This window comes from Pyrgilauda ruficollis, unplaced genomic scaffold (genome assembly GCF_017590135.1).
Source record: "Pyrgilauda ruficollis isolate IOZ18807 unplaced genomic scaffold, ASM1759013v1 scaffold21, whole genome shotgun sequence".
NCBI classification, from domain to species: Eukaryota; Metazoa; Chordata; class Aves; order Passeriformes; family Passeridae; genus Pyrgilauda; species Pyrgilauda ruficollis.
In genome coordinates, this window is record NW_024520318.1 from 9028901 (window position 1) to 9054453 (window position 25553).

The 25553-nt window shown below is 50.5% G+C and overlaps 2 protein-coding genes across 6 annotated transcripts; one reads left to right on the forward strand and one right to left on the reverse strand.

Annotated features, from left to right (window-relative positions):
* The first annotated feature begins 2180 nt into the window (after nucleotides 1–2180).
* Nucleotides 2181–5479, forward strand: NPPC (natriuretic peptide C). Its single transcript, XM_041467702.1, has 3 exons — nucleotides 2181–2273; nucleotides 3654–3954; nucleotides 5344–5479. The coding sequence occupies exons 1-2, from the start codon at nucleotides 2181–2183 to the stop codon at nucleotides 3939–3941; spliced, it is 381 nt and encodes a 126-aa protein (XP_041323636.1). The 3' UTR covers nucleotides 3942–3954; nucleotides 5344–5479.
* A 317-nt stretch (nucleotides 5480–5796) lies between these two features.
* COPS7B (COP9 signalosome subunit 7B) lies at nucleotides 5797–24243 on the reverse strand. 5 transcript variants are annotated; one of them, XR_005955171.1, is made up of 9 exons: nucleotides 24155–24243; nucleotides 22091–22266; nucleotides 20849–20924; nucleotides 19224–19312; nucleotides 18434–18636; nucleotides 17057–17162; nucleotides 10910–11029; nucleotides 10012–10117; nucleotides 5797–7090 (listed from the first exon to the last, which is right to left on the reverse strand). XR_005955171.1 is itself a non-coding variant. In XM_041467704.1 (7 exons), the coding sequence occupies exons 2-7, from the start codon at nucleotides 22250–22252 to the stop codon at nucleotides 11021–11023; spliced, it is 645 nt and encodes a 214-aa protein (XP_041323638.1). In that variant the 5' UTR covers nucleotides 22253–22266; nucleotides 24155–24243; the 3' UTR covers nucleotides 5797–11020. The 5 variants fall into 5 exon arrangements, 2 of the variants coding, with proteins under 2 accessions (XP_041323638.1, XP_041323637.1); XR_005955169.1 differs by having other exon boundaries at nucleotides 5797–10117; XR_005955170.1 differs by having other exon boundaries at nucleotides 10012–11029.
* Between the last annotated feature and the right edge of the window lie 1310 nt (nucleotides 24244–25553).

The following is a 25553-nucleotide window of genomic DNA, read 5'->3' on the forward strand; positions in this document are numbered from 1 at the left end:
GTGGCAATCGTGGCGATGCTCTGATCCCCCGGGGCGAGGGGCAGCTGCAGCCGCTCCGGTACCGGCCCCACGAACTGCAGCGTGCCAGGGGGGCTGGTGGCAAGCGAGGTGGCCCTTCGTGCCCACACTGTGACATTTCTCTGCAGCCATCGCTTGTCTCCTTCCCCATCCTGGATCCACCGGGAGAAGCCACGGGACAGGCTGCCCACAGCACCAGGGCAGGAGCCAGCACAACCAGAACGGGGATTCTGTGGGGGGTGCTGAGCTGCTGGTGGCCTCGGGCACCCCGACATCCCTGGAGAGATGTCAGCTCTTATCCTGTGGAGAGCCAGGGCTCAGCTGCTGCTCCTCTTTCCCCTGCAGAAGCCTTGCTGATGGGGGTAGTGGTGCAGACCCCCGCATTCCTTGTGCCCTGGTGAGGCTGGCTGCAGCATTCCAGCTACACTTTGTGTGGGACAAGGACTGAACCCCGAGAGAAGGGGCCTCTCTCTGCTCCTTGCCTGCACCCACGGCTCTCTGGCACCCGGGGTCGGCTCTAATCCCGACTCCATCACTTCGCTCTGCCTGCACGCAGACAAATGCCCAAGCACAGCTTCACACTCAAAAAAGTCCAAGTTGTCTCCACCTGGCAGGCACAATGGAAAAAACACCGAGACCTTCTCCTTCCAGCTCCCGTTCACATGGAGCTGAAAAGCCAATCTCGTTTGAAGCGTCCCGTGCCCAGTAGCCCAGGCTGTGGAGGAGGAAACATCTCCCTGCTCCTGAGCAGGGATACTACAGCCCCCCAAAGAGCCATGGTCCCCCAGCAGGGGCAGCTTCCCAGAGATTTGTGGAGCACCAGAGCCCAGAAAGTCCAGGATACAGAGCAGGAGGAAAGGACCAGACTGAAACAGATTCCAGGGACAGGGGCAAGAGCAGAGAATGTTTCTCTGGTCTCAGGGAAGGGATTTGGAGTGCAAACCCAGCTTAATGCAGTTCAGTCCTGGATGCTCCTGCAAAGAAAGGGGTGTCTTTCCTCTGCCCTCATGCTAATAAGAGAATCTGCCCTGGACAGAGGGCCAGGGACGTGCTCAGCTCCATCAGCAAAAAGCCAGCAGTGCTCCAGAGTTGCCTGGTGCCAGCCCCAGCAGCAACAGAGGCACAAATCCTGCCCTGCCAGCCAGGGAAGGGGAAGGCTGAGAGCAAGGGGTCTCCTCAGAGGCCCTGTGATCCACTGGGGTTAATCCCAGGATCACACCTTTCTCCTGTACCCTCCAGCTCTGGGAGCAGGTCAGAGGGAGGCCAGGCTGAACGTGGGTCAGCCAGTGAGGTCCTGTCCCCACAAGGGACCCTGTGACACTGACTGTGCCCTGCAGAGGACATCCCCAGCGTGCTTGAAAAGCCCCATCTCCAGGGCCAGGAACACCATCACGATTTTCCCAGAAGCAGAGGGAGCAGGTCAGCGCCCCAATCCAAGAGACCCATTTGGGTGCCCTCAAGAAGCACCACTGCCCCCTCCATCCCTTTGTGTCCCCCACATCCCTGTCACGGAGGGCAGTGGCCCTGCTCCTGCCAAGCAGGGACCTGGGAGGCACAGTTTCTGATTTAATCCTGGATGTGGGAAAAAAAAAAAAAAAAAAAAAAAAAAAGAAAAAAAAAAAGGTTCTTTTTGCGCTTAATCCTGTCTTTTGGGATGAATCCCACACCGGGACCACCCCCCCGCCTGGCCCGTGTCCTTCCGCGGGAGGTCAGCAGGGCAGTGCGGGCAGCGGAGGGGCAGCGGCAAGGGGAGGGCAGACAGCTTGCAGGGGGGCCGGGGGAGTTTGGGGGGGAGCGGAGGCATCAAGCCAAATGCCCCCCGCTTTCCCTTTCGGGTCTCCAGCTCCCGGAGCTGGTTGTCTTGTGTCATTTGTTACTGCCAGAGGAGAGGGGATACCACCACCCCCCCTTTAAATTCCTGCTATTGTGGAGTGCAGACCGGGTTGGACCTGGGTATTTAGATGACATCACCGAGCAGGTTGGGTTATAAAATGAATGAAGCAGAAAGCAGCCCAAGTTCACTAGCTCGGCACTTCGCAGGCGGCAGGAGGGACCTCGGGGCTCCGCTCTGAACTTTGACTCCCGCCGGTCCCGTCCTCTCCGCGGGGCTGCCCTCGGCTCCCCGCTGCCCCCCCGACCCCCCTGCCGCTCGGCCCCGCAGGATGCAGATCTCACCCTTGCTGGCTGGTGGACTTTTACTCGCGCTGCTCTCCGTCAGGCTGGAGGCGAAGCCGGCGTCTCAGCTCCCACAGAAGGTACGGCTGGAGCTTTCTCCGGCTCTTCCTCCTCTCCCGGTCCCGCTCAGAGTCCTAACGGCACAGGGGGAAACGCGGGGTGCCTGTGGGGTGCCGGAGTCAGTGCAAAGAGGGGTTCTTCTCTCCGCATGGGCTGTTTGACTGCAAGGGGGGACTCCCTGCTTCTCCAGGCTGTCCCGAACGTCCGGGGACATCCGCCCCAAAGCAGAGGCTGGAGCGGGACGCGGTGTGCCCCGCAGCCCGCGGGATCGCGGCAGGGGAGGGTGGCAGTGTGCTCCCGGAGTCACCCTGGAGCCCCCTCTGTGCCGGGCACGGGGAGGGGGAGCAGAGCCGGAGCGGGGCAGGCAGCAGGTGCACGGTGGGACAGGGTGCGAGACCAGAGCCCTCCGGGCACTCCTGGCCAAACAGGCCGGGCAGGGGCACAGAGGTGGGTGTCCCCTCCCCGCGTGTCCCATGGGGAAGGGCGCCCCAAATGAGAGTGTCCCAGGGACCTGGTTGTTCCGAGATGCTGAGGACGAGGGATGTGCCCGAGGCCACCGACACTGGGTGGTGGTCTGGGCACAGAAATGGGGACACTGTCTGACGAGTGCCCCAGGGCAGCAATGGGATAGGGGTCCGGTGTCCCTGTAAGGCACTGGGGATCAGGCTGAAGAAAAAGTGTTGATACAGGGGGAAGTTGGGAAAATGAATGAGGATGAACATTTCTAGGGCTTGGTGGGCAGCAGCTCTGAGCAGGGAGAGGGATGGAAGGCCTGGGAGATGGGGGAACAGTAAGGAAGGAGGTGTGTCCCTCTAATTGTGGGTCAGAATTGGAGGATTGGGAGGACACAGAGAGCATTAACTAGGGGAGGGAGCAGCAGGGAGGAGGATCCCTGATCTCCCCACCACTGCTGGGGACAGTCTGCAAGGCAGTGGTTCTTGGGGAACTGTGGGGCAGGACCCCTCCCCATAATCTGACGAGGTCTGTAAACTGGTGAGGGATGCAGTGACTGAAGGGGTCTGAAAGGAAAGAACCTGCCAGCTTTCAGGCCCCTTCAGATTTTGGGTGGGGGGGAGGAGGGGACGGAATGGGAGGACAGGATAGTGACAGCAGCACAGCTGAGGTGTGCAGCACCCTTGGAGGGGCAGTGTGGATATGCAGTGACCAGGGCAGGAAGATGGTGTGGGTCAGGGGGATGCTCTGACCACAGGGAAGGGAGCACAGATTTAGGGAGGGGAGAAGATGCTCTGGGCACAGCCGCGGGGTGATGGACTGCCCTGCCGGGCACAGACCCAATCGCGAGTTTGCATCGCAGGGGGAAGCACAGACCCTTCTGCGCGTCCCCAGCACTGATGGGGATCGCTGGGGACGGCGGCGCTCTGACCTTCTCCTCCCCACAGGCCTCCCGCGGGTCGGCGGCGGCAGCGGCGGCGGCGGCGGCGGGTCCGCCCGAGGCGGCGGAGCGGGAGAAAGAGCGGGAGAAGGAGCGGAGCGGCGGCGGCGGCGGCTCGGGCCCGCGGGAGGCGCGGGAGGCGCGGGCCGAGGCGCGGCCGCGGGCGGGCTGGGCGCGGCTGCTGCAGGACCCGCCGGGCCGCCGCCACAAGGGCCTCCACAAGAAGGGCCTGGGCAAGGGCTGCTTCGGGCTCAAGCTGGATCGCATCGGCGCCATGAGCGGCCTCGGATGCTGAGGGACCCCTGGCGGTGAGTGCGCGGCCGGGCCGGGCCGGGACCGGGACGCGGCCGGGATGGGGCCGGGGGCTGCGCTCCGGTACCGCGGGGCATGCGGAAGATGCGCCGCTCTGCGAAGGCGAGATGCCAGCGGACGGGACTGCAGGTGTTCATCCGCTGAGCCTCGCAAGCTCCGGCTTTGCTGGGCGGGCAAAGAGGAGGACCCCAAAGTTGGCTTTATTATATTCCCGTCTGGAATCCATCGGCCCTCCCGCTGCCTTGCCCTGCAGAGGGGTCAGAGAGCCCAGCTGCTCCCGCAGCAGCTCAAACTGGATTCCCCCTAATTTGAGCTAGACCCGTAGGCTCCGGGGAGGATGCAGGAGGAGCTCTGGTGCAGCCACATGCTCCTAGCTGCCCCCTCTGCTTGACACACTTAGGTGACCTATGGATAGGTGTAAGGAGGGCAGGGTAGCCCCTGTGTGCCTGCAGTTGGAGTTACGGAGGCTCCTGTCTCAGCCATGCTCCAGTGGTTTTGATTTCAGGAGAACAACACATAAGTTCCCCAGGTTATTTCTAGGTGTGGTGACAGCCATGAGAAGCACTTTCCTAACTGCAGCTTTGTATCAGAGCAAGTTACAGGACGCCAGGGGAAGTTCTTCCCACGGCACTTCACAGCCACTTTGTAGCAACCAATGGGTGAAGGAGTGTCGCTTCCCCGAAGTGATGGGTTTGGAAAAAACATGGAAGTGCCTCCCCTGCCAGGTCTCCCTGCGGTTACTGGGGACAGTGAGGCACAGTTCTGGCCTGGCCCTGCCAGCAGGACACACACAGATGAACTCACACTTCGGCAAGCACTTACCACTGCAGCCCAGGCCACTTGCTCCTCTTCCTATGGCACAGCTCTGCAGTAACATAACTGGGCACAGAGGGGACTGGATCCAGCATCCTGCTGCACTGCAGGGCGATAGGAGTAGCACAACCCAAAGGTGCCTACAGGATGCCAGTGCTGGTCTGTGACCTGTCCTGGAGGGATGGGTGCTGTTTCTCTCTTCCCTCATTTAGAGACTCCTCAATATTGCGAAGTATTGCTAGCTCAGGGCTCCAAGAGTAACACGCCCATGTAGGCAGGTCACACTCCTTCTCTCTCACTAAACCCATCAGAAGAAGGAAAAAACTCTAATAGACAGAAGGGCAGGAGGAGCAGCAGCTTCTCTCAGCCTCTCCCCTGAACACTAGCCAGAAAGAACAGGGTGCACTTCCTTCCTTGCTTTAGCACAAGCAAAAAGCTCAGGGATGGCTTCTGCTGAGTCCAGCATCCCCCAGCCCCAGGCCACGGATACTTTGGCAGGGGTTTTGGCTGGGGATAGGTAAGGGGTGCTGCATGGCAAGTACTAATGGGCACTTCGTTCTTGTTCCTTGCAGGCCTTTGAATCCGTAGTCCACTTTTTCCTACCACGCACAGCCAGGCACAGCCATCCCCCAGGCACCACCTAGAGAAGCAGAGACCCCCTTGGAATGGACAAAAGATGTGGTTGTGTTTTTCTTTTTGGTACGAGGAGTCATGGCACCAACTGTTTTGGTTTTGTTATTTTTTTAACAAGTGCTCTCTATCTTATATATATTATATATACAAACACTCACCGAGACAAGGGACAGTGCTTTTCCAAGAGACTGATGAAGCCAGCTGTATAACATTGCTGTTTGTAAATTCATGTCATGCATAAATGTATTTATGTTGTAAAGCTATTTATATATTGTTTATAAAGAGATATTTATAAAAAAAAATTATTTATGTAACTAAATGAAAAGTCAAGCATTGTAACATTTTTTGTCCTAAGTAGTTGAAAAACTTTAAAAAAAAATCATTCCGTGTGGCATTTTGTAACCTGTCTTTATTTATCAAATTCACATACAATTTCAATGTCAGATTGATTGATTTTAACAGAGCTAAGGAAGAAATTGTTCAGATGTTTTAGAAAAGTCAGGAGTGAGAGAAAGGCCAGCTGATATTTTAAGCTTTGATCCCATATGCAAAAGTAAACTTGTGCCCAATCCTGTGATGCTCTGATGGACTGAATCCTGCCTGGCGCTGTAAGACTCTGCAGACCCCAGCTGAGCTCCCTGCGAGCACACAGCCTTGGGCAGCACCTCTATGCCCAGATCCCAAATGGCACCCATGGAAATGAGCCCACCATGGTTAACAGCCGAGCCCTGGATCGACAGCAGCGTGACAAGGGCAGCATCTGTCCCAGACGTGCTTTAACCACTTCCAGCCCAAGCTTCAGCCCATAACTGCAGTTCTATCACTGGTGCTGGATGGAGACGCCGTCCCTGCTGACAGCAACAAAGAGCCTGCGCTGGACCTGGCCCCCAGCTGCGCTGGTGGGAGCAGAGCTTTGTGCCAGAGGCACTGCCATTCCAGGATCCAGTGGCTCACTAAGTGTCTTGTTGATATTCCCATCCGCCAGCCCTTTGCCACTAAGCTGTAAAGTCCCTTCCTCCAGCAGAGAATTTATTTAACTGAGCCAGGGACCATACGTAGGCAGACCAAAATATACCGAGAGCTGCCTGGTAAGGATTCATAGACACAGCTGTTGCTAAAGCTTCTTGCTATGTAAAGTGCATGAAATAAATCGTTAAAATGACTTGGAGCTCTAAAGGAAACAGCAAGTGAGGGGGTGGGGAGTGCAGTAAACACACAAACTCCTGCTTGAAGGCTCTTTGGTCTCATTCTTCAAAGAGGCCTTAGAAAAAAAGAGAGTGGCAGGCGCCCAGCCCAGCCGTGACAGGAGTCACAAATTATGCCCTGGCCATTGTAGTGGGCTGGGAAACAACGAGCATTATGTTCTGCTGGGCTCTGGTGCCTAGGACAGGGCAAAGAGAAAGTCACCAAGACCCAGAGGCAAAGCGATCCTTTTCCTTAGCAACCACCAGGAAACCATAGAAACCTCCAGCCAGACTCACCCCAGCTCTGACAGAACACTGGGTGCACAGAACAAGAGGATTCATCCCGACACCCGACAGCTCAATCATCAGGTTAGGAGCGCACAGGGGACGTTTCTGACCTCGCATGAGCACGGCCTCCGTCAGAGACAGGTACCCACCTCGCAGTGCCCACAGGACCCAGCTGGACGGGGAGCAGCAGCTGATGGATCACACAACATGTTGCCTATGGGGAACAAAATCAAGACCCTGGCAGGGAGGGAGGCAGTATGGGCAAGTGGCAGCTCCCATAGGGAATGGCAACCTACTGTCAGGGCTCTGTAAGGCAAATACACCTGTGAAGGTCACCCTTCCAGCTCCACACATCTTTAGAGGGAAGGAGGGGCTGTATCAGGAGCTCCTAAAGAGATGCCCATTAAAGGGGACTGTCCGCTGTCACCCAGGAAACCTACACAGGACAACAGGAATCGCTCACTGTGCAGACCTTGCACAGCCAGGTCTGAACAGAGGTGTAAGAAGGTGGTGCTGCAGGTCCTGCTCAGAGTCCTGGTCCTTGAGCATGAAGCCAGAGTAGTGACCATGATAGAGTGACATGCTGGGACCAAGGTGGAGACAATTCTCCTTCCAGTTTTGGCTTTTTGCTTCAAGCCAGAGCTGAAATAAAACCACCTGCCTAATGACAGAGGGGCTGTCCTCAACACAGCAGCAGGGACTCAGCCTCAGGAATTCAATCCACACAATTTTACCACATTAGTGAGGCAGAACCTGAGATAAGATTGGGAGATTGAAGATCACAGCCTGGGGTCATGTACAGTCTGGATTCCTGTTTCTCCTCGGCAGCACTGTCCAAGAATAAAAGCACAGCCCACAGCATGGGTCCCTTCCATCCACTGGGCTTCCTGGGAAAAAGCAAGCCCAAGGAAAAGGGCAAAGCTGTACAGCAAAAGGCCATTAGCTCGGCAGAGAAGAGCAATCAAGAGCTACAGCTCCTGGTGCAGAGGGAGAGGATAACAGCTTGGTTCCTCACTTTCCTGCTTCTGGTCTGACCAGGGAGCCACCTGTCCCTTAGGATGTGGATGCCCACCAGCAGGATGGGAATATTGTGCCCATGTGTGGTGATGATGTGCAAGAGAGAAGGCAGCACTCAGGGGCGAAAGAACACTCAGGAAAGCTCAGATCCACTCAACCTCAGCCCCTCCGTGGCACAGCCAGAGCAGTGGGTCTGACAGGCAGAGAGTGGCACTGCCAGCAGAGGTCAGTTCTCAGCAGTGATGAGCACCTTCCTGCTTCACTGGACAAGCAAGAATGGAAATCAGAAATGGCTCATTAGAACACAGCAATCACCCGAAATGGCCACAACTGGGTCTCTGACAGGGGCTCAGTAGAAAACAAGGGCAGCAAGAAAGAGGGGCCACAGGAATGTGATTAAGAGGCAAGGAGGCATCTTATGCAGCAAAACCAAACTCATCTCGCATCACTGCCTCCCCTGATGGCCAGCTAGGTCAGATCCTTACAACATCCCATGAAAGGATCCATGGCCAGCCCTGGGAAACTCCCCTGCTACATCCCAGCCTAGACAGCATAAGTGAACAATAGTTGTTCTGGATGCAAGGTGCAGCCTCAGGAGGTGGCATCTGATATCTCAACCATAGTCTCAGAGAATGGCCTTTAGCAGAGGTGTGTACACACACCTGGAAGTGAGGGGAGAAGGAGTCCCAGGGTTCCCTGTCCATACTCAGGTCAAATTAGCACTCATGGAACCTACACATTTTCTGCACTACCAGCTGGATGAGGAGTAGCCAATTCAGTTTCCAAATGGGAACACTTGTGACATGACATAGAAACAGCCTTGATTTCTCCTCTCCAGGAGCAATTCCTAGCAGGAGTTGAGCCATCAGCCCCCAGCCTGAAAAATCTAGTGGAAAAGGACAAAGAGCTTCCTCCAGTGCTGTAGTACAAGTGCCTGGCAAAGCCCAAACAGGTTGGAGCAGACGTTGGAACACTCACAGCAGGGGCACTGTTGTCTTCTAATGTTGTGGGAAATCTGTTCTGTTCCCCCAGCCCATATTCCATGTTTTTCCCTGGTACCATTCATGCAACTCTTCCCAGGTACTTATTGCTGAAGGGTTACAAAGCCCAGCTCTGGTGACAGCAAATCCCAAAGCAATGAAGAAAAAGAGAAACCTGGAGTCCCAAAGCAAGAGAGCAAAGGAATTTTCCATCTGGAAAGGGACTTCAGGCATGGAGCAGGGACTGCCAGGGGCAGCAACAAACATGCCCCTGCCACTTGCTCCATGACTTCTCCAAGCATGGGCTGCTTCCCTCAGAAGGCAGAAAAACAAAGGGAAGGGATCACAGGGCGACTTCCAGAGGGAGCCTGCACCTGACACAAGCATGAGTTAAAAACAAGAAGGGAATTGAATTCAGGCCCCTTCCTGTCAGTCAGCAACTAACCTTGTCAGGAGGGATGGCAGCACTAACTGAATCAGGCAATTCATTAGGTTGGGGCACGCAGCAAAAGCCCACGCTCTCTGGAGCAGAACTACAGTGAAAATCCAGGGTAATGAGTTGCAAACTGCCTTTGTAAATGACACTTCTGCAGCGACTCTGGCAGGATGGGAAAAGAGCTAATAGGAAAATCATTAGGTAGCATCCCTTTGATATTGTTGAAAACTGCACAGGCTATTTTTCCTGCCCCCTCCATAATTAACCTGGTATATTACCCATAATATTCCAGGCTGATAGTCCCACAATGGACCACCTTATCTGAATCAGGGGAAAAGAAGGGTGTGCTATTTAAAATGAAGACGATTCCTGGAAAAGCTTAAAAGGTGTTAAGATTTCCCCCCTACCACACACACACATCTTCAACTCCATCACAACCAACCTCTGCCCAGCCAGGAGACCAAAACCCTGTCACAAGTCAGCAGGTAGGAGCAAGGCTGTCCTGGGAAATGCAGCTGCAGAGGAACTGATCTGCCCAAGGTTGCTCTCTGCAGCTGCAGCAGAGCTGGAAGAGGACACAGTTCTGTGCTTTGCCCCTTATTTACAACACTGTCCTTGTCCTTGATTTCCTTTATGCTAAGCCAGGCTACAGCCTGCACCTCCTGAGATGCAGAACAGCTCTGAGGAGCAATGCCTACCCACCTGGCTTGTCTGCCAGCAAGGAGAGGTGTCATCTCCGAGTCGTGATGTAAAAAGTACAGCATCACAGCTGGCAGGTGATCCTGAAGGAACTGGTGCTCTCTAACAGCTGCGAAGGTGACAATGAAACACCGAGACGTTACTTACTGCATCAGCACAGAGCAGCCTTAGGACTGTGCTGATCATGAGACCGTGAGTGGAACATGAGGGCTGGTGAGATAAACAGCATCTTTGGGAAGAATCTGGAGGGCAGGAGAACACTACTTGCAAACCTCATACCCATGAAAATACAGCCTATGGTCAGACAAGCCCCAAATACTCACAATGAGGCTGATCCCTGATGGAATGAGGCTTTGCTTACCCACCCCAATCAGCTCTTATGGAAACACAGAGCTATCATGTGTGACTTTCAAAAACATTTCAAAAACACCCAAATGATACAGATTCCAAAGGCTCTTTGGAGATCTGGAGATGTGGAAGTGTGTGCCATCTCCTACTAGAATTAGAGCAAGCAAGGACTACTGGCACGAATTATTTTGTGTGCTGTGGGGAAATATATATGTGAGGACTGTTAAATGACCTTGTGGCATCCCATTACTGCCTGGAATTTCCAGTGGGTATGTATGCATATTCACTAGAGCAGGGACATCTCTTCCTATCAACAAGAAAAAACTGTGGTCACAGCTACCACACTGAGGCAGTTTGCAGTAGGGCATGTCATGAGATGCACACACTGCACAAAGAAGCCTCCGTGCCTGTAGATTCAGACAGGAAGAAAAAGTGCTGCCCATTCCTTTGCCTGGCTGACCCACTGGAGAGGGGAGTAGCACCACAGGGATGCCAAGAGGCAGGGTCAGCCCAGGCTAGGGGGTAAACACACACTCTCTTTACAATCACTTACCTCTGGGAGCTCTGTGGGAGGGCCAAACTTGAGGAGCTATCAGCAAAATGTCAACAGTCCCTGAGAGACACGGACCTTCGTCATGGAGCAGAATGAAACAATGACATATTCCTAAAAACTCTGCCGAGAAATTCAATCAGACTGTCAGGCTAAAATTCCATATTAAGAATACAAGATTGAGATTACAAGTAGGAACTGAGATCTCTCTAAACTTTAATTTACCTTTCTTGATGGCCCTGGGTTACTCTCTTTCAGATTACACAAAAATATGCTGTGCAGACTCAGGTTTTGGTTCCCTTGCGTTAGGTCAGGTGTTATAGAGGACTTAATGGGGTGGAAAAAAACTACAGGAAATCAGGTCCCTAAGATAGGGCTATCTGGGTCTACTGTGTTAGTTGGGCAGGCTCTTAGATTTCTCCATTTCCCCATTATTTAGAATAATAAAGAGCAAGGCTGTTTTTCTGCATTGCAGTTTGCAACAGGCTCAGACCAAAAATAGGAATCCCCAGCACCAACAGCCCCACAAATGCACAAGTCTGGGCTGTTTTACTGTGCAGGGGTGGGCTTTGTGTGGTTTCTAGCTCAGCTGAACTCATATAACCCCACACAGAACTGAAAGTTTAGGAGAAGTCTGGTTTGCCCATGAGATTTATGTTTTAATACTGCTATCAAAGATACGGGCACTGTTTCTTCTGTCTTCCCTGCAATGAGTAAGCACAAGTCTGTTTGGCACACGTGGATCAACGCATTTTGCCCTCATAGGATAAGAACACTAAAACCAAAAACACTTTCTGGGGTCTGCATCCTTTTACATTCCTTCAGGAACTGAAAGATGTTCAGCAAAATGCACTTTGCAGGGCTGGTGGGAAAATGGCCACTTCTTTCCACCACTGTCTTCTGTAAAGAACAAAAGCTTCACTTTTTCCAGCTTCACTCTGGAGAGCAGCTCTGCAGGTCCTACTCCTGTACACGATCCATGGAGAGAGACCTGCAAGTGTGAGAACAGCTCCACAAGCATCCATGGGATTTCCTGGGGCTGCACAAGACTGATTGCAGGACAGGTCTCAAATCTGAAGACAGAAGGGTCTGTCAGCATCACTGATTTTCCCTCCTGCTCTCAACACAAGAGTAAGTTAGCATTCAACTTAGTTAAGAAGGTGAGGAGGGAAGTAAAAGAAGAAGAATAAATTTTAAGCCAAAACTTTTTTTTTTCCTTCTGTTAAAGACTGACATCAGCGCTGCTTTATTGTGTTCCAGAATTGCCTGATGTTAGCTGGTATCAACCGAGTCTCGGCAGGAATGCCAGGGACATTTGTTAGCATGAGGCACAGCTTTAGGGCTAGGGCAGCCTACCAGCACTGCAATCAGCTGAGATCCTCTCTTCCATTTTCCAGCTCAGTGCTCAATTCCATATTAAACAAGCACTAGTACAAGTGGAGCTGCAGAACACAAAGCTAGACAATAAAGCCCTGAAGAGCAGAGGGAAGGCAGTTTCCATCCACTTTGTCTCCCTCTGGGTGGAAAAGGCAAACAGAAGTTCAATAGCTCAAAGTCTGTCCTGCTGCAATCTTGGAGCGAGCTGCAGCTGGAGCATCCCATTGCTGCCATAAACCACAGCAGGGCAGGATGCTCACCCTGCACCAGGGAGCAGTGTCCAGCAGTGCTCAGACAAGCTGTGCTAGCTGCCTCCAGCAGGCACAGGCAATCCATGGGAGCTTGCATCAAATCGGCCTCTGTTTCCACCTCCCTCTTGTACCCATAGCAGTTCAGCTCCCTAGGCACTCCCCACTTGAAACTGCCCACAATTCAGCCCCTAATTCACACAACTCTACTGAGTTGCTGCCTTTCCTGCAGTCAACAGGACATCAACAGAGTCTTTATCTGCTGTCCTTCTCAAACAGCACAGCACCTCCTGCATCCTTGCCCGTTAACAACTCTGCCTTCTGCTTCATTTCTGGAATAGCTTCTAACTCTTTCCTTCAAGCCAGATTCATTAACCAGCTGCTGCAGAGCTGTTTGCCTCCCCCAGGTACTCTGTGCATGTCATTTGTTAATGACTCATCTCAGCCTGGGCTCATTGCAGACATCCCCCTCCTTTTGCAGCACCAAGCCCTTTGCTGGCACACCAGGAAAGCCAAATACGCCAACAGCTCCATCCCCTCCAACACACCAATCCCTTCTCTGTCCTCTGTCACCATCAGACATGGGACAGCTCTTTACTCAAAGTGCTATTTCCTCTCTTGCTGCTTTGCTGATCAAAGGCAATGCAAACCAAAGCGTAAATAAGATCCTCACCCCCAGCCAGGCTTTGAGAACAGCAAAAACATAAGAACGAGCTCAAAAACTTCCAACTGCTAAAGAAGCTTCAGTAAACTAATGTGACTCCATCACATCCTCCCTGGCAGGGAATAAACACCAAGGGCACCAAACTCACATCTACTTCCCCAGCAGACCGTGGCTTGATGAGGAGCTAAAATGATTCCCAAAGGCATTTGTATTCCTCCTGCCACCTTGCAGGACTGATATTAAAAATGGAAAGAGGACCATAGAGCCTCACTAGTCAAATCCAGTGAGGAACTGGATGACCAGCACATTGCAGCTATCCACACTGCAGGCTAGAAACAGACACAGTCCAGCTCCACCACACAGACTTAGGAACATAAGGTCCACCTGCACCTCCTGAGAAGCTGTCAGCTGAACACTGTAAGAAGCTGAAAAAGGAGCTAATACTGCCATTGCTTGGGAAACAGTTCCATTGAGTTATTGGTGAAGGCTTTGTGCTCTGGGCTCATCCACTTAACATCCTTGTTGCATTTCTAGGGGGAGAGAGAGCTGGTAAAGAATCAGAAGCCTGACCAGAATCAGAAGTGTCTGGGACTTGACCCAGAGGAAGCTGGAGGGAGGGTATTTAGATCTTCCTCTCCAGACTGAAAGCTGGTGTGCCTGCACTGCAGGAGAAGAAAAGGAGAGGGATTTACTCTCACAAGTGAGCAAGTCCTGTGACTGAGGACTGCAAACACGCAGATGGCAGAGCCCTGGTAGCAATAAGAGGAAGGCACGTGCATTGCACGAGCAAATGCAGGTGACAGCTGGCTGCAGGACTGGAGCATTGTCACAGTCCTCTGCTTAAACAGCTCCCCTGCCTGCTCAGGGAAAGAGCTTCTCTTTACAGAAGTGAAAAGCAGGAGCCAAACTACAAAGCAGCACTCTACTAGATGCAAAGGAAGGAACAGACTGGCCTCGGAGCACAACTACAAACCTTCCACAACCAGGCATCAAAGCTGTTTAGGCTCAGGACACATCAAAGCTGTTTAGGCTCAGCTACCAGCTTTGCCACACATCCTTCTGCACAAATCTGGACAAAGATGACCTACTGACAAAACGTGAAGAGGCTTCCCTGTCTCCCAGATGCATCAGAGAGATCAGTCGACCATCGGTCAACATACACCAAGAATCAAATGCATGCTTAAGTGAACAAGTGCCATTGGACAACAAGCCTAAAACAGCCTCCAAGTCAAAACTCCAGACTCTGACATTAAATCAGCATTTTTAATTTTTTTCTAAAATGTACTTTTTTATGAATTGCTGTTCCAATGCTTCCCCCTTAAAAAAAACCCCACACCGTGCCAAACTAGGTGCAAATCACCTGAAGTTAGTTTGTAACAAATAAAAAAAACCCCACAAAACAAAGGCTGAAATGCTTTAGAATCACAACAATGTACAAAAAAAAAAAAAAAAGAAAAAAAAGGAGGAAAATACAACCTGAAAGTGTTCAAAATTCAGAAAGACTCATCAAGTCCATTGCTTCAGCAAGGGGATGCTGCTGCGACCCCTGCCAGTGGGTCCTGGGCCACCAGCCTGCCTCCATGCCAAACAGGCTCCTCCCACTGTCACCAGCATCCAAGGAAGAGTGAATGCATTACCCTCTGAAGGTATCAGTGGGGGAAAGAACTCACAAGCAGCTCTGGGAGGTCACATCACATTCAGGAGGAAGTTTCTAGCATGCCCCTGACCACCTGCAAGGTCTGTGTGAAAGAGCAGCCTGCTTCCTCCTTGTACTGATGCCTCAGAGATGCAGAACAGTGCTTTAAATCTGTGAGAGATTAAAGGGCTTAGTAAGGGCAGTAAACAGACAGTTAAGTAAACAGCCCAGCACTGGAACTCATCTTCACAGAGCGAGGTAGTGTGAATTTCACCCCAGTTTAAAATAGACAGGGGTAGCAGAAAGGCTGAAGGCTTCCATGTAAAGCAGTTCCTGGCCTAGAAACCTTCCTGTGCTCCCTTTGGGAATGAAAAGATCTGTGTTGATGGCTTCCTCGCTCCCAGCCTGGCTTTGGTAGCCACACTTCAACCCTGGGATTCAGATGCTTGCTATAGCAGCTCTCCCATGATCTGATTCAGTAGAGCAGCTTCCTCAAGGTTAAGCAGCAATGAACTAGCTGGGAGGGAGCAAAACGGTCCACAGATATTTTGGTTTTTTCCTGCCCCTTTTGGTTAGTCCCTTTCTTTAAAAGTCCCTCTTGACAGGACCAGAACAAGGACACCCTGAAAACTCATAGGAGCTGCACAGTGTAACTTAGCCAGGTGCTGCTAACTGGGAGCTGTTCAAACAGGGCTTTTACTTGCCAGCTGGGAAGGGACTGGCCCAGAACCCACTGAAAAAGGAGACGCAGGCCCTTTTTGCTCCTCCTGCTGTCATTCCTAACTGAATGACATTTAGATGGCATGTTCTAGTGACGGCTGGAGACCAGCCCTTTGACTTTGGACATCTTCTTTGTGGGCTGCCTTTGTTCTGTGTGTGGAGGGCACTCTCGCTCTACCAGCTGCTGTTCCATCTCCTGTGCCGACGACGAGGCTGTAGCTTTTAATGTTTTCTTTATGTTTGTGACCTGGCCAAGAAGAGACAGTGAATCAGCACCTGCTTCTTCCTTCTCTTGCAGCAGACACTCTGTTCATAAACATATTGAAAAACCCCTGGAGTATAAGAGTGGAGAGTATAAAAGAGACTCTCCCAGCAGTAACATGCTCTCCATTTGAGTTTAATAAAGGTAATGTTTCACCCTCGTTTACAGACAGAGCCAATAGTATTTCCAGTCTGGAATAACTAGGGATTACTTTTTTCCCCAAGGACAATGGTACAATATTGTACCACCCTCCTGTCTGGCTGGAGGGACCTACTACTGCCTTGGTGCAGAAGGAGCCATCCTACCAGTCAGCCAGCAGCAGGAAGAGGAAAGGAGACAGTGAAAGAAAAATTTACTCTCAGGACAGAACTCAAAAAGCAAAAATGGCATTTGGCCTACCTGACTACCTGAGACACAGGTTATTTGCTAAGAAGCAGGAACAGAAATTGGTTTTGTGGGAAGCAGCAGTAATGTTTCTGCTACTCTGGCTGAAAAGGAGAGATACAGCACTAAGCACCACCCTCGATCCCCTGGAACTCTGCAGGGCTCACCACAAATACAGCGAACAAACCTTCAAAAAACCCCCAAGGTTTGGGAGTCAGGCGTGCCAACTCCAAGCCAAAGGCATCTGGCAAACCAAATGTGCCACGGATACCGATCAAGCCCCCAAGCAGGGATGATAACGCCTGATGCAGTGCCTCGGGAGGCCCATGCCCACCTTCCCAGCGGCCGGGGCTGTTCGGGCCCGGGCCGGGCCGGGCCGCGGGCTCGTGCTGCCACCTAACGGCGGGAGCGCGCCAGGGCTCGGCCGAGCCGCCGCGGCACGTTCGGCAAACGCAACCGAGACTCCGGAGACCCGTAACTGCGCTTCCCGGTTTAACAAAGACAAGTGGTTTTTACCCCCTGCCCTCCTTGTACGAAGGGAACAGCGTTGCAATGAAGATTTGCAGTAAAAGAACAGTCTTCCTAACGAATCAATACAGGAAACCACAATTAGTGCAGTTACCTAGCCTAAATTTATAAAAATTTATCAATAGAAGTTCCACTCTGCTGATGCTTTGTGATGTTTGTGGTCTTACTAGCCACTCAGAAGCAGATGTGTTCTCTTTCTACCTGATTTGCATGATTGTTAGCCTTCTTCTGAGAGCCGTGACCATCAACCAGGCATTTACTATAGATTATTTCCTTCAGCAAACAAACATTTATCCAACAGCATAGAGGCCTGAGATGACTCTGTACCCACCTCCATCTCTACCTGCTGCTGAGTTCGGTGGTGGTTCTCTTTGTACTGGTTGGCTCTAAGTACTTGCTGCTCAATTCCTAAAAGAACTGCTTCACAGCCATCACACCTGCAAGATAGAAATGATGTCAAACAGTGTTTATGAATTCTCCCTGGAGCAGCTCAATCAGGCAATCTGAAAAGTCATGCTCATCTAAAAGTTTAAGAGATTATTAAATTTATACTTCCTGCTTAGAGTTGCAAAAAGCTGGCAAGAAAAAGCTTTTCTGTGTACTCGATGCATTTCTCAGCACTCTCTAGAGAGTCTGTGTTACCCTTACCATCAGACAGTAAGTGCAGGTTCAATGCCCTTTCATCTTCCTTTTCAGACAGAATTACAGCTTAAACAGGATGCAACACATCCTGTATTCAGGATGAATACAACACATTGTATTCAAATGCAAAATTTTAAAATCATAGAAAAAAGTAATATTGAGATAATCCTCCTGCCTGTTAAGTGTTCAAATGACAAGAGCACTCAGCATGGAACTCAGAACTGGAAGACAAAAAGGGAATTGGCAGTGGGTTCACTGTTCACTTCCAAACAATGCTGCAAGGTCCTGGAAGCTGTCAGAGCCTTCCCACCGTGATGGGACTGAGGGAGTTGGAGCAGAGAAGCAAAAAACCTGTCCCCACCACAGGACAGCATATTTGCCCAGCAGTTTAATTACTTTTCACTCATTACCATAGCAACTAGGAAGCAATTCCCAGTCAGCTCAGGACCTGCCATGGGCACCATAGTCTATGCAGGAATTTCTTTAGAAGGGAAGGGAATCCTACAAAAAGATGAGAAAAGCTTTCTGGCAAAGGCACAAAGAGGTAATACCACAGTCCCACTACAGTTGCAGACAGGCTGCATTTGCAGAAACAAAGAGAAGACAAAGCCACCTGAAACTTCAAACTTGTAGAGACATCCCACCCAAAGAGCTGTGATTCTCTAGAATTTGCCCACACAGTTCTCAACACAGTGAAAAAGGCTGAAAAGTAACAGTTCTGTCTTCATTATTAAGTGCTGCAGCTCCCACCACAGAACCATGAGTCCAGTTTGGCACCTCTTTCTGTGAAGTCCTCGACTCATCACTGGGGTTCTGCCATGTAAAAGCTACAGTGAGAGCAGAAGCTCACAATGTGGTAGAGTTTGGCTTGATACATAACACAAATTGAATCCCAGATGGGATCTTGGAAAACTTGCCCAACAGACTCCTCCTCCAAGTGCCTACTTATAGCATACGACTCCTGATTAATGGAACATGGTAAAATTGAGCCAGCACTTGAAACTGTCAGGGGGAAAACAGGACAAGCTATGTACAAGGAACAAGGAGGGTGGAGAGACTGCCTCACCATTCCTGGAGTGTTTTGACAATGTTACTGATGTCCTTCTTCTGAATGTCTCTGCCAATACAAAAATCCACCTCTAACACCTGGTTTCGCTGATCCAGCTTCCCTTGGATAATATCTGTGTAAACTGCTTCAATAATGAGATCTTCCAGCTCCCTCAGATTCCTCATATCCAGGTCCTTCAGCAACACAGAATAGGGAATGCACTAAAAACAGCAAGACCAAGAGTAAGGTAACAGTCCTAGAGCAAAATGAATGGCTAAGTCTCAAAAGGTTGAGACTCAAAAGTTTAATGTATCCTACACTTTGACCTGCAGGTGCAGCAGTGACTGATCATGACAGAACAAGTGCTTGCCAGGCTATGAAATATTCTGACACAACTTTGGTAATTCCTGAAGCTTTGGTATAGTATAGCACTTTCTAGAAGAAAAAAGGTAAATGGGATTGTAGAAGAAATTAGGAGTGTTGCATAATTTTCTCTAGAACAAAAAGCCAGTGTTTTAAAGAATGATTCTCCATCTCCAGCAGTGAAAAAAGCCAAACGAAGTTTCCCAGACCTTCCTGACCAATCTGTATGTCAGTTCAGACACCCCCACACTTCACCCCTGGAAGTCTACTAAGTCAATATCCCAAATGCACCAGGAGAGAACACTGTACCCTACATGTACCTTCCCAGTACAGGATTTTTTTGTGAGTACCCATGCAGTCTGATACAACTCCAGTGCTCTGGAGTGGATGCCATTTTCTAAAACAAAACCAAGAGACAGCAGCTGTCAAACCCCACACACTTTACCTTCATTCGGGAAGCCAGGCTTACGATCGTCAAGTGTTTCAGCTTGTTTTTCTGAGTCACTGTTAATTCAGGCAGGTTATCTTTGTTTGCTGTTAACGTCAAAAACACAAGATTCAGGATTTCACTTTGAAAATGACATAATCCAAGCTGCAGAACTCCAGGCTAGTTATGCTACACTACACCCTGAAACATGAGCGCCTCCGGCTAATGTGGGTGCTGGCTGGTGAGCAGAGCGCGCTGCTGCAGATGAACCGGCACAACCAGGGAGAGAAGGGGAAAAGTTAAGAACAACTTGGCAATTCCATTCTTATCTGCTTCTTTAGTAATTCTGGTTCTGGAATTATAAGGCAATTCATAACTGGTGCCCTGCCAAAACAGTTGGTCAATGGCTTTGTTTCTACTAAGTAATTTTTATTTAATTAACAAGCTGACAGAAAAAAAATCTTCCCCCTTTGCTGATCTGGTTGCAAATACAGCTGGTTTTATTTCTCTGAAGAGCTGCAGAATTTAAAGTGCAAAGTACCAAGCTGAGGAAGAGAGGAGAAATCATTAATCTAGATGGCCACACTGTCACTGTATTATATCCATGTGCCTCATGAATATTTAAAAAGAAAAAGGAAACTGGCAGCCCTCCAAAGCTAAGAAACTCTTTAAAATACCTACTTTAATGGAAATTAGTGTTTCAGGGCCACTCAAGTTCTCCCATCCATCCCACCTCATCCAATGCTCTGCATTTTGACTCCTTTTCCCTCTTTCTCTTTCTTCACTAGAAAAGGAAGAATGAACTGTGCTGCCACACAGTGACACAAGAGCCATGGGCAGCAAGCACATCCTCTAATCAGTCACAGAATTCAGGAGGCTCATGTTGCTCCACAGACACTGGAATTTCCAGTCCTTGCACTTACAGATGCTACTGCTCCTTACAGGAACTAGATAGCTCATCCACCACCCTGAGAAACAGCACTATGACAGAATTATTTGTCACACTCTGTAATGGTCTGGATGAGGCTGCTACCCACAAATGAAGCATTAAATTGTAGCAGAATGGAAGCACAAGCACCGGAGATAAAAGCACATTTCAACAGATACAAAGATGATTCACACATAGGCTTTCTAAAGCTGTATAAAAGTCATTATTTCAACTGGTATTCTAGCTAAGAAATTATTCACTTTGTTTCAGCAATGCCGTCATGGAATAAAAGGTTATCTCACAAACCATATAGGTTTTTATAAATAATGCAGAACAATTTTGTCTAAGTTTTCTGCAGTTTCCACAACCAGTGTCATCTGAATTTCCATAGAGATGCCTGAAATCTCCCTCTACAGAGGTAAGTGGCCTGTGAACATCAATGAATTCTGCTGCAGACCAATTCAACCCAGCGCTGCAGTCCCATCCAAACCAGCAGCACCCCAGAGTCTCTAACCCTTCCTTTCATTTTTAGCAACCAAAAAGCACACATGACCCAGACCCCACTACAGACAATTATCTTCCTAAGCAACTCCTGTTCCTGGATGCTTTCACCCAGCCACACTACACCAGGTATCTAAGAAAGCAAAGAATTGCCTCTGACAATCCTAAAGGGCACCCCAGTCCCACCCTCTGCAAACGGGCAGCAGTCTCTTACCCACATAGTCCCGGTAGGTTCCGTATGCAAACAGGTTCAGCAGCTGGAAATAAGCAGCGTTAGACCCCTCAGCAAGCTGGATGGGGAGAAAAGAAAGGTCACACAAAATGGGCAACACAACCCTGAAAGGCACCTTCTCCAGAGAATGGTTTAAGTCTGCACAGAACTTAAGCAGAAAAGCAATTATAACCCAAGCTGGACCCTTTCTAAGGCCTCAAGAGCAGGAAATTTCAGCAGTTTTACAGTCAAGATGATCCAGCCATTTCTATGCACTGGAACTTAATTCCAGTTTGGACTGTCAACTGCTTTGTGTGGCAACTTGGGAGGCAAAAGAAAAAAGCAAATCTTAACTTCAGCTGACAACCTACAGGGCCAGCTCCTGTCATCAGGTGATAAGCAAGCAGGTAATGGTGATGGCTGGTGAGGACCCTGTGAAAGCCAGGACAGCTTACCTGCAGAGCCACCACAGCTTCAGAGCAAAGCAAGCTGTAACTGGAGTGCATTGGAAGGTAACAGCTCTTCTCTCGCCTGCAAACACTTCACTGGAATAACAGCAGCACCAAGCAGTGATTTTTATTTCTTGGGTTTTTAATACCATTAGCTGCACACAAACCCAGGAAAAAGCCAGCACCTGTGATTTGATGCTGAATAACCATCGAGGTGCTTTTATGCGTATTTAAGAGCCTGCCTGGAAAGCCAAACTTGCTGTACACTGTGTTACTCCAGCTGCAGAGATACTCAACTTAGATTCCTTCATTGCAGAAGAGGCAGGGGCTGGCAAAGCACTCTCAGCAAAAGCTCTGGAACTTGCTTTCCACCTTGGTTTGAAATGGTTTGGATTTGGTTACCACCCAGGCCTGATACACTAGACATCTGCTCACAAAGACTTTTGGAGAGCACTGAAGTTCTGCTTTCCAGGACAGTAAAGAAGTAGAAAGGGATTTTTTTCCTTGCTGGCTGCCAAAGTGCCTTCTTAAAACTGCTACTGTGCTGCTGCCAGGTTTTTGCTGTGCTAGCAATTGCCTTAAGGTAGCAAAGTTTTAGATGGGTATTCTTTAACACCTAACATATACAGGCAAAAGCAAGGTCAGCCTCTTATTCAAACACATCTCTCAACCCAGGTAAGTTGCAACAGGCATCCCTGGTACAGAAATTTCACCCACAGGCTGCCTATGGAAACTTCTGGAGATCCCTTATACCAGTAGGGCAGAAGGGGCATTAGAATAAAAACTCAACTCTTACCTCTTTCACATTTGTTAACTCCAACAGCTCTCCAAAGACATAAACCCCAGGAGCTTCCAGCACTTGATTTATAAGAGCAGTCAGAGCTGAGCCACTTGTTCCTTTGGCTAGTAAAATGAACTGCTCTAGAAGATTGCAGGATGGCTTCTGTTCTCCTGCCATTCTAGGTTTTCAATCTGTCAGTAAAAGAACATAATATTAACACATCCTTTCTACTCTGCTGAGTTCTGCCTGGCAGGGGACCAGAAGGTGCTCAGCATAGCAACATTTCAGCTGCCAGCCTCTTCTTCAGCATTCAGGGGCCAGGCCAAAAACCCAGCAGGTTCAACTGCTGATTTAGCTGGGGAGCAAGGATAACTCCTACAATTTCTAAGCAAAATTTCTGTCTGAGCAGTTCCCTAAAAGGATCTGCTCTTGCAGATCCCTTCTTAGAAGACAGGAGTTTAGATTTCATGCTGTTTTCAGACTTTTCCTTCTAGTGATGCTGCCAAATAATGCCAATTGTAAAGATGCTTGTTGATACACTTGATTGACTTCCTCCTTCCTCCTTACACAGCTCCAAACCAGCAAACATAATTCCCCATGAAGGACTGATGCACACTGTATGCCCACACATCCCACCTTTTCCCTTGACTCTGGCTATTGACACAGTGTGTTTCCATAATTCCCATTGCTTTCTCAGCCCAAAAGGCAAAAGAACTGGGGCCTGCAAGCAGCTCCCCTGTCTGCACTGTGCAGTTCAAGTGTTGGGGGTTAGCTGGGAAGCTTAAGTGATAAAAATACCCTTTCTACAAAGGCTCTACTCAAGTCCCTGTAAAGAGAGGTCTTTGTCTTCAGCTGCTGCCTGACATTTCTGGTGTGCATGTTGTCTCCCGGCACCAACATGCTGCTTTTGAAATGTAAACCACTATTTATTAACAAGTTCCACAAAATGAGCTGTTTGTTTACAAACAACTAAGACAAAACTTCCCAAGCATGTGATTCAGAAACCAAACACAGAACTTAGCAGATAAGGGAGGGTTTGTGTTATGTTTGTATGGGATAATTATCAAGCAGAGGGTATAACCTTGATGAAAACCAAACACAGAGAACCTGTTTGTTCTGTGTGACCCACAGGGGCTGGGCCCACATCCACCCTTGTGGGGGCAGCACAGTCACACAGGGGCTTTGCTGTTTCACCAGGCCTAACCAAATTAAGGCTTGTGAAGGCACCACAGCTTCCTGTATTAGTCAACTTCTAAAAATACACTTTACTTTGTTCTATTACACCTGCAAGTACAAATGGTCTCAGCTTTAGAGGGCAACCTTTAACACTCTCCACACTGAGATATCTGAGCCCCCGGAGTCTCTCTGGGGTTCTTTCCACCGGAGGCACACGTGCAGCCTGGCTGAGCAGCGCCTCAGCTCTGAGAATCCCTGCACTACACAACAGTCAGTGTGCCTGCCTAACTCACCAGTGTGCTCCCTCTGCCCACAGGGAGGACAATTTCCTCACGAGAGAATACGGCCTGACTGTGCTGGGAATGAGATTCAGATTTCACAGTTCTGTTGTGCTCCCTCACAGGTAATCAAACCACACGCTGGCGTATGAGGTTACAAAAGACTGGCTGGCTGTAGCCATGCCCTGCTGGGAAAGAGATGCCAATTCTCTGCCCCTTTCCAAGTAAATGTTCGGACAACCGCGGTGCTATTGCAACCTGTGTGCACACCCGTGTCACAGGGAATACCTCGCTGCTTCCACAACCGACTTACCCCGGTGAGAAGTGCTGAAATACAGCCGACACTCCAACGTAGCTTGTCCAAAGGCTACAACAACCCAAGCAGAAGGACAAGCTGGGCTTCTTTCGCGGTCAGGCCTTTCTAAGGTAGCTCAGGGAGTTTCAGGGCGGGAAGCGGCCCGCAGACCCGGCAGCAGGAAGGCGGGGGTTTCCCGGCCCTGCCGTTCTCCCCAGACCCCAGGCAGAGCCCTCGGGCCCCACCGAGCCCTGCCGCAGGGTCGGACACACTGAGGGTCCCCCACCGCCGCCCCTGTTCCCGGGAGGCTTCTCCCAGCCCCGACATTACCTCTCCGCTCCCGGCCTCCCGTCCCGCCGCTCCCGGCGCCGAACCCGCCGCGCCTCAAGCCGCCATGATGGCGGCACCGGTGTCCGCGCGGCTCCTTCCCCCCCGGAACGCGGGGCCGCGCCGAACGTTCCGGCCGATCCCCGGGGGCCGCGAGGAGCGGGAGCCGCGGCCCGGCATCCCTGGGATAGCGGGATGGGAACGGCGGGCTGGCTGTGCTGGCACCTGCAGAGCCACGGCCCAGCAGCCCATGGAGCAAACTTCACTCGCTTATGCTGGAACAGTTGCTCGGGACTCAGCGGAGCAGCTTTTCTAGCATAAGCAAGTAAAATTCCTGCCTCTCTCTTAGGGGGTACCCTTGTGGCAGCATCACTGGGGTTTGCACCCCAACATAAGCCGTGCAAAGGGCTGCTGTTGTAAGGCCACTTCGTTATGAGAAGTGGGGCTGGTATTAGATTGAATGGTTGCACAGAGCACTGGAACAGACTCCCCAGGGAAGTGATGACAGCCCCAATAGCTCAAGGAGTGTTTGGAAACACTCTCAGGCACACAGTGGGATTCCTGGGGCTGTCCTGTGCAAGGACAGGAGTTAGGCTCCATGACCCTTGTGAGTCCCTTCCCACTCAGGATATTCTATGATTCTACCAGCTGAGCCTCTTGGGCCAGTCCTCCAGGGAAACAGCAAGAGATGGAGTGAAGATAGAACTGATTTTGAACTCCATAGAAAAACGGTCCATGCAAACGATAAACCAGAGGGCAGAGCTCTGGCTGTGACATGGGGGAGCAGGAAGGGGACTGGAAGGGTTAAACCCTCCCCAGGGCATAGATCAGGAGCGAAAAGAAGCTTGAAAGGGTATCAGAATGAGGGTGGAAACAAGAGGGAATTGGGGGTTGTACAAGAGAAAGTTGGGGGTTGTCAACCTCCCCAAGGTTTGTAGGCTCATCCATGCCATGTTGTGAATAAAATGTGCCTCTGTTAAAAATCCTTCAGCTGAGAGCAAAGTGCTTCTGGCTTTCAGTCAGCAAGTCCCTGAAGATCAAATCATGGACCAGCATGGTCAGGAGGGGGGATCTTTCAAGGAATGAACATCAGAAACTATTAGGGAAACTGACGGGGCTTAGCCAGTGTCTCAGAGCCATCTACAGCATGTCCCTAGGGTGCCATCATCCATCAGAGAGGGGGTGTCAGACAAGTGCAGAGATGCAGGTGTTGGAATGCTGTTGTGACACTCTGGGCTTCAAAGCAAATTGGATGTAAAAAACCAGGCCCTGCGCAACAAGGGAACTCAGCCAGGGCTATAACAAGCCAGGCAGTAATTTACTTAAGCCACACTTAGCCCTCATCTGCACAGGGAGGGAGAATTACCTCTTTAATCACATCCTAACCAGGCCCTTCCCCAGG

Coding starts and splice junctions, on each gene's coding strand:
- COPS7B (XM_041467703.1), bottom strand. CDS start 22,252: ATGGCAGGAGAACAGAAGCCATCCTGCAATCTTCTAGAGCAGTTCATT. Junction 20,925..22,090: donor AGTTAACAAATGTGAAAGAG/GTAAGAGTTGAG, acceptor CTCCCCATCCAG/CTTGCTGAGGGGTCTAACGC. Junction 18,637..19,223: donor GCCTGGCTTCCCGAATGAAG/GTAAAGTGTGTG, acceptor TGCTGTTTTTAG/TGCATTCCCTATTCTGTGTT.
- NPPC (XM_041467702.1), top strand. CDS start 2,181: ATGCAGATCTCACCCTTGCTGGCTGGTGGACTTTTACTCGCGCTGCTC. Junction 2,274..3,653: donor CGTCTCAGCTCCCACAGAAG/GTACGGCTGGAG, acceptor TCCTCCCCACAG/GCCTCCCGCGGGTCGGCGGC.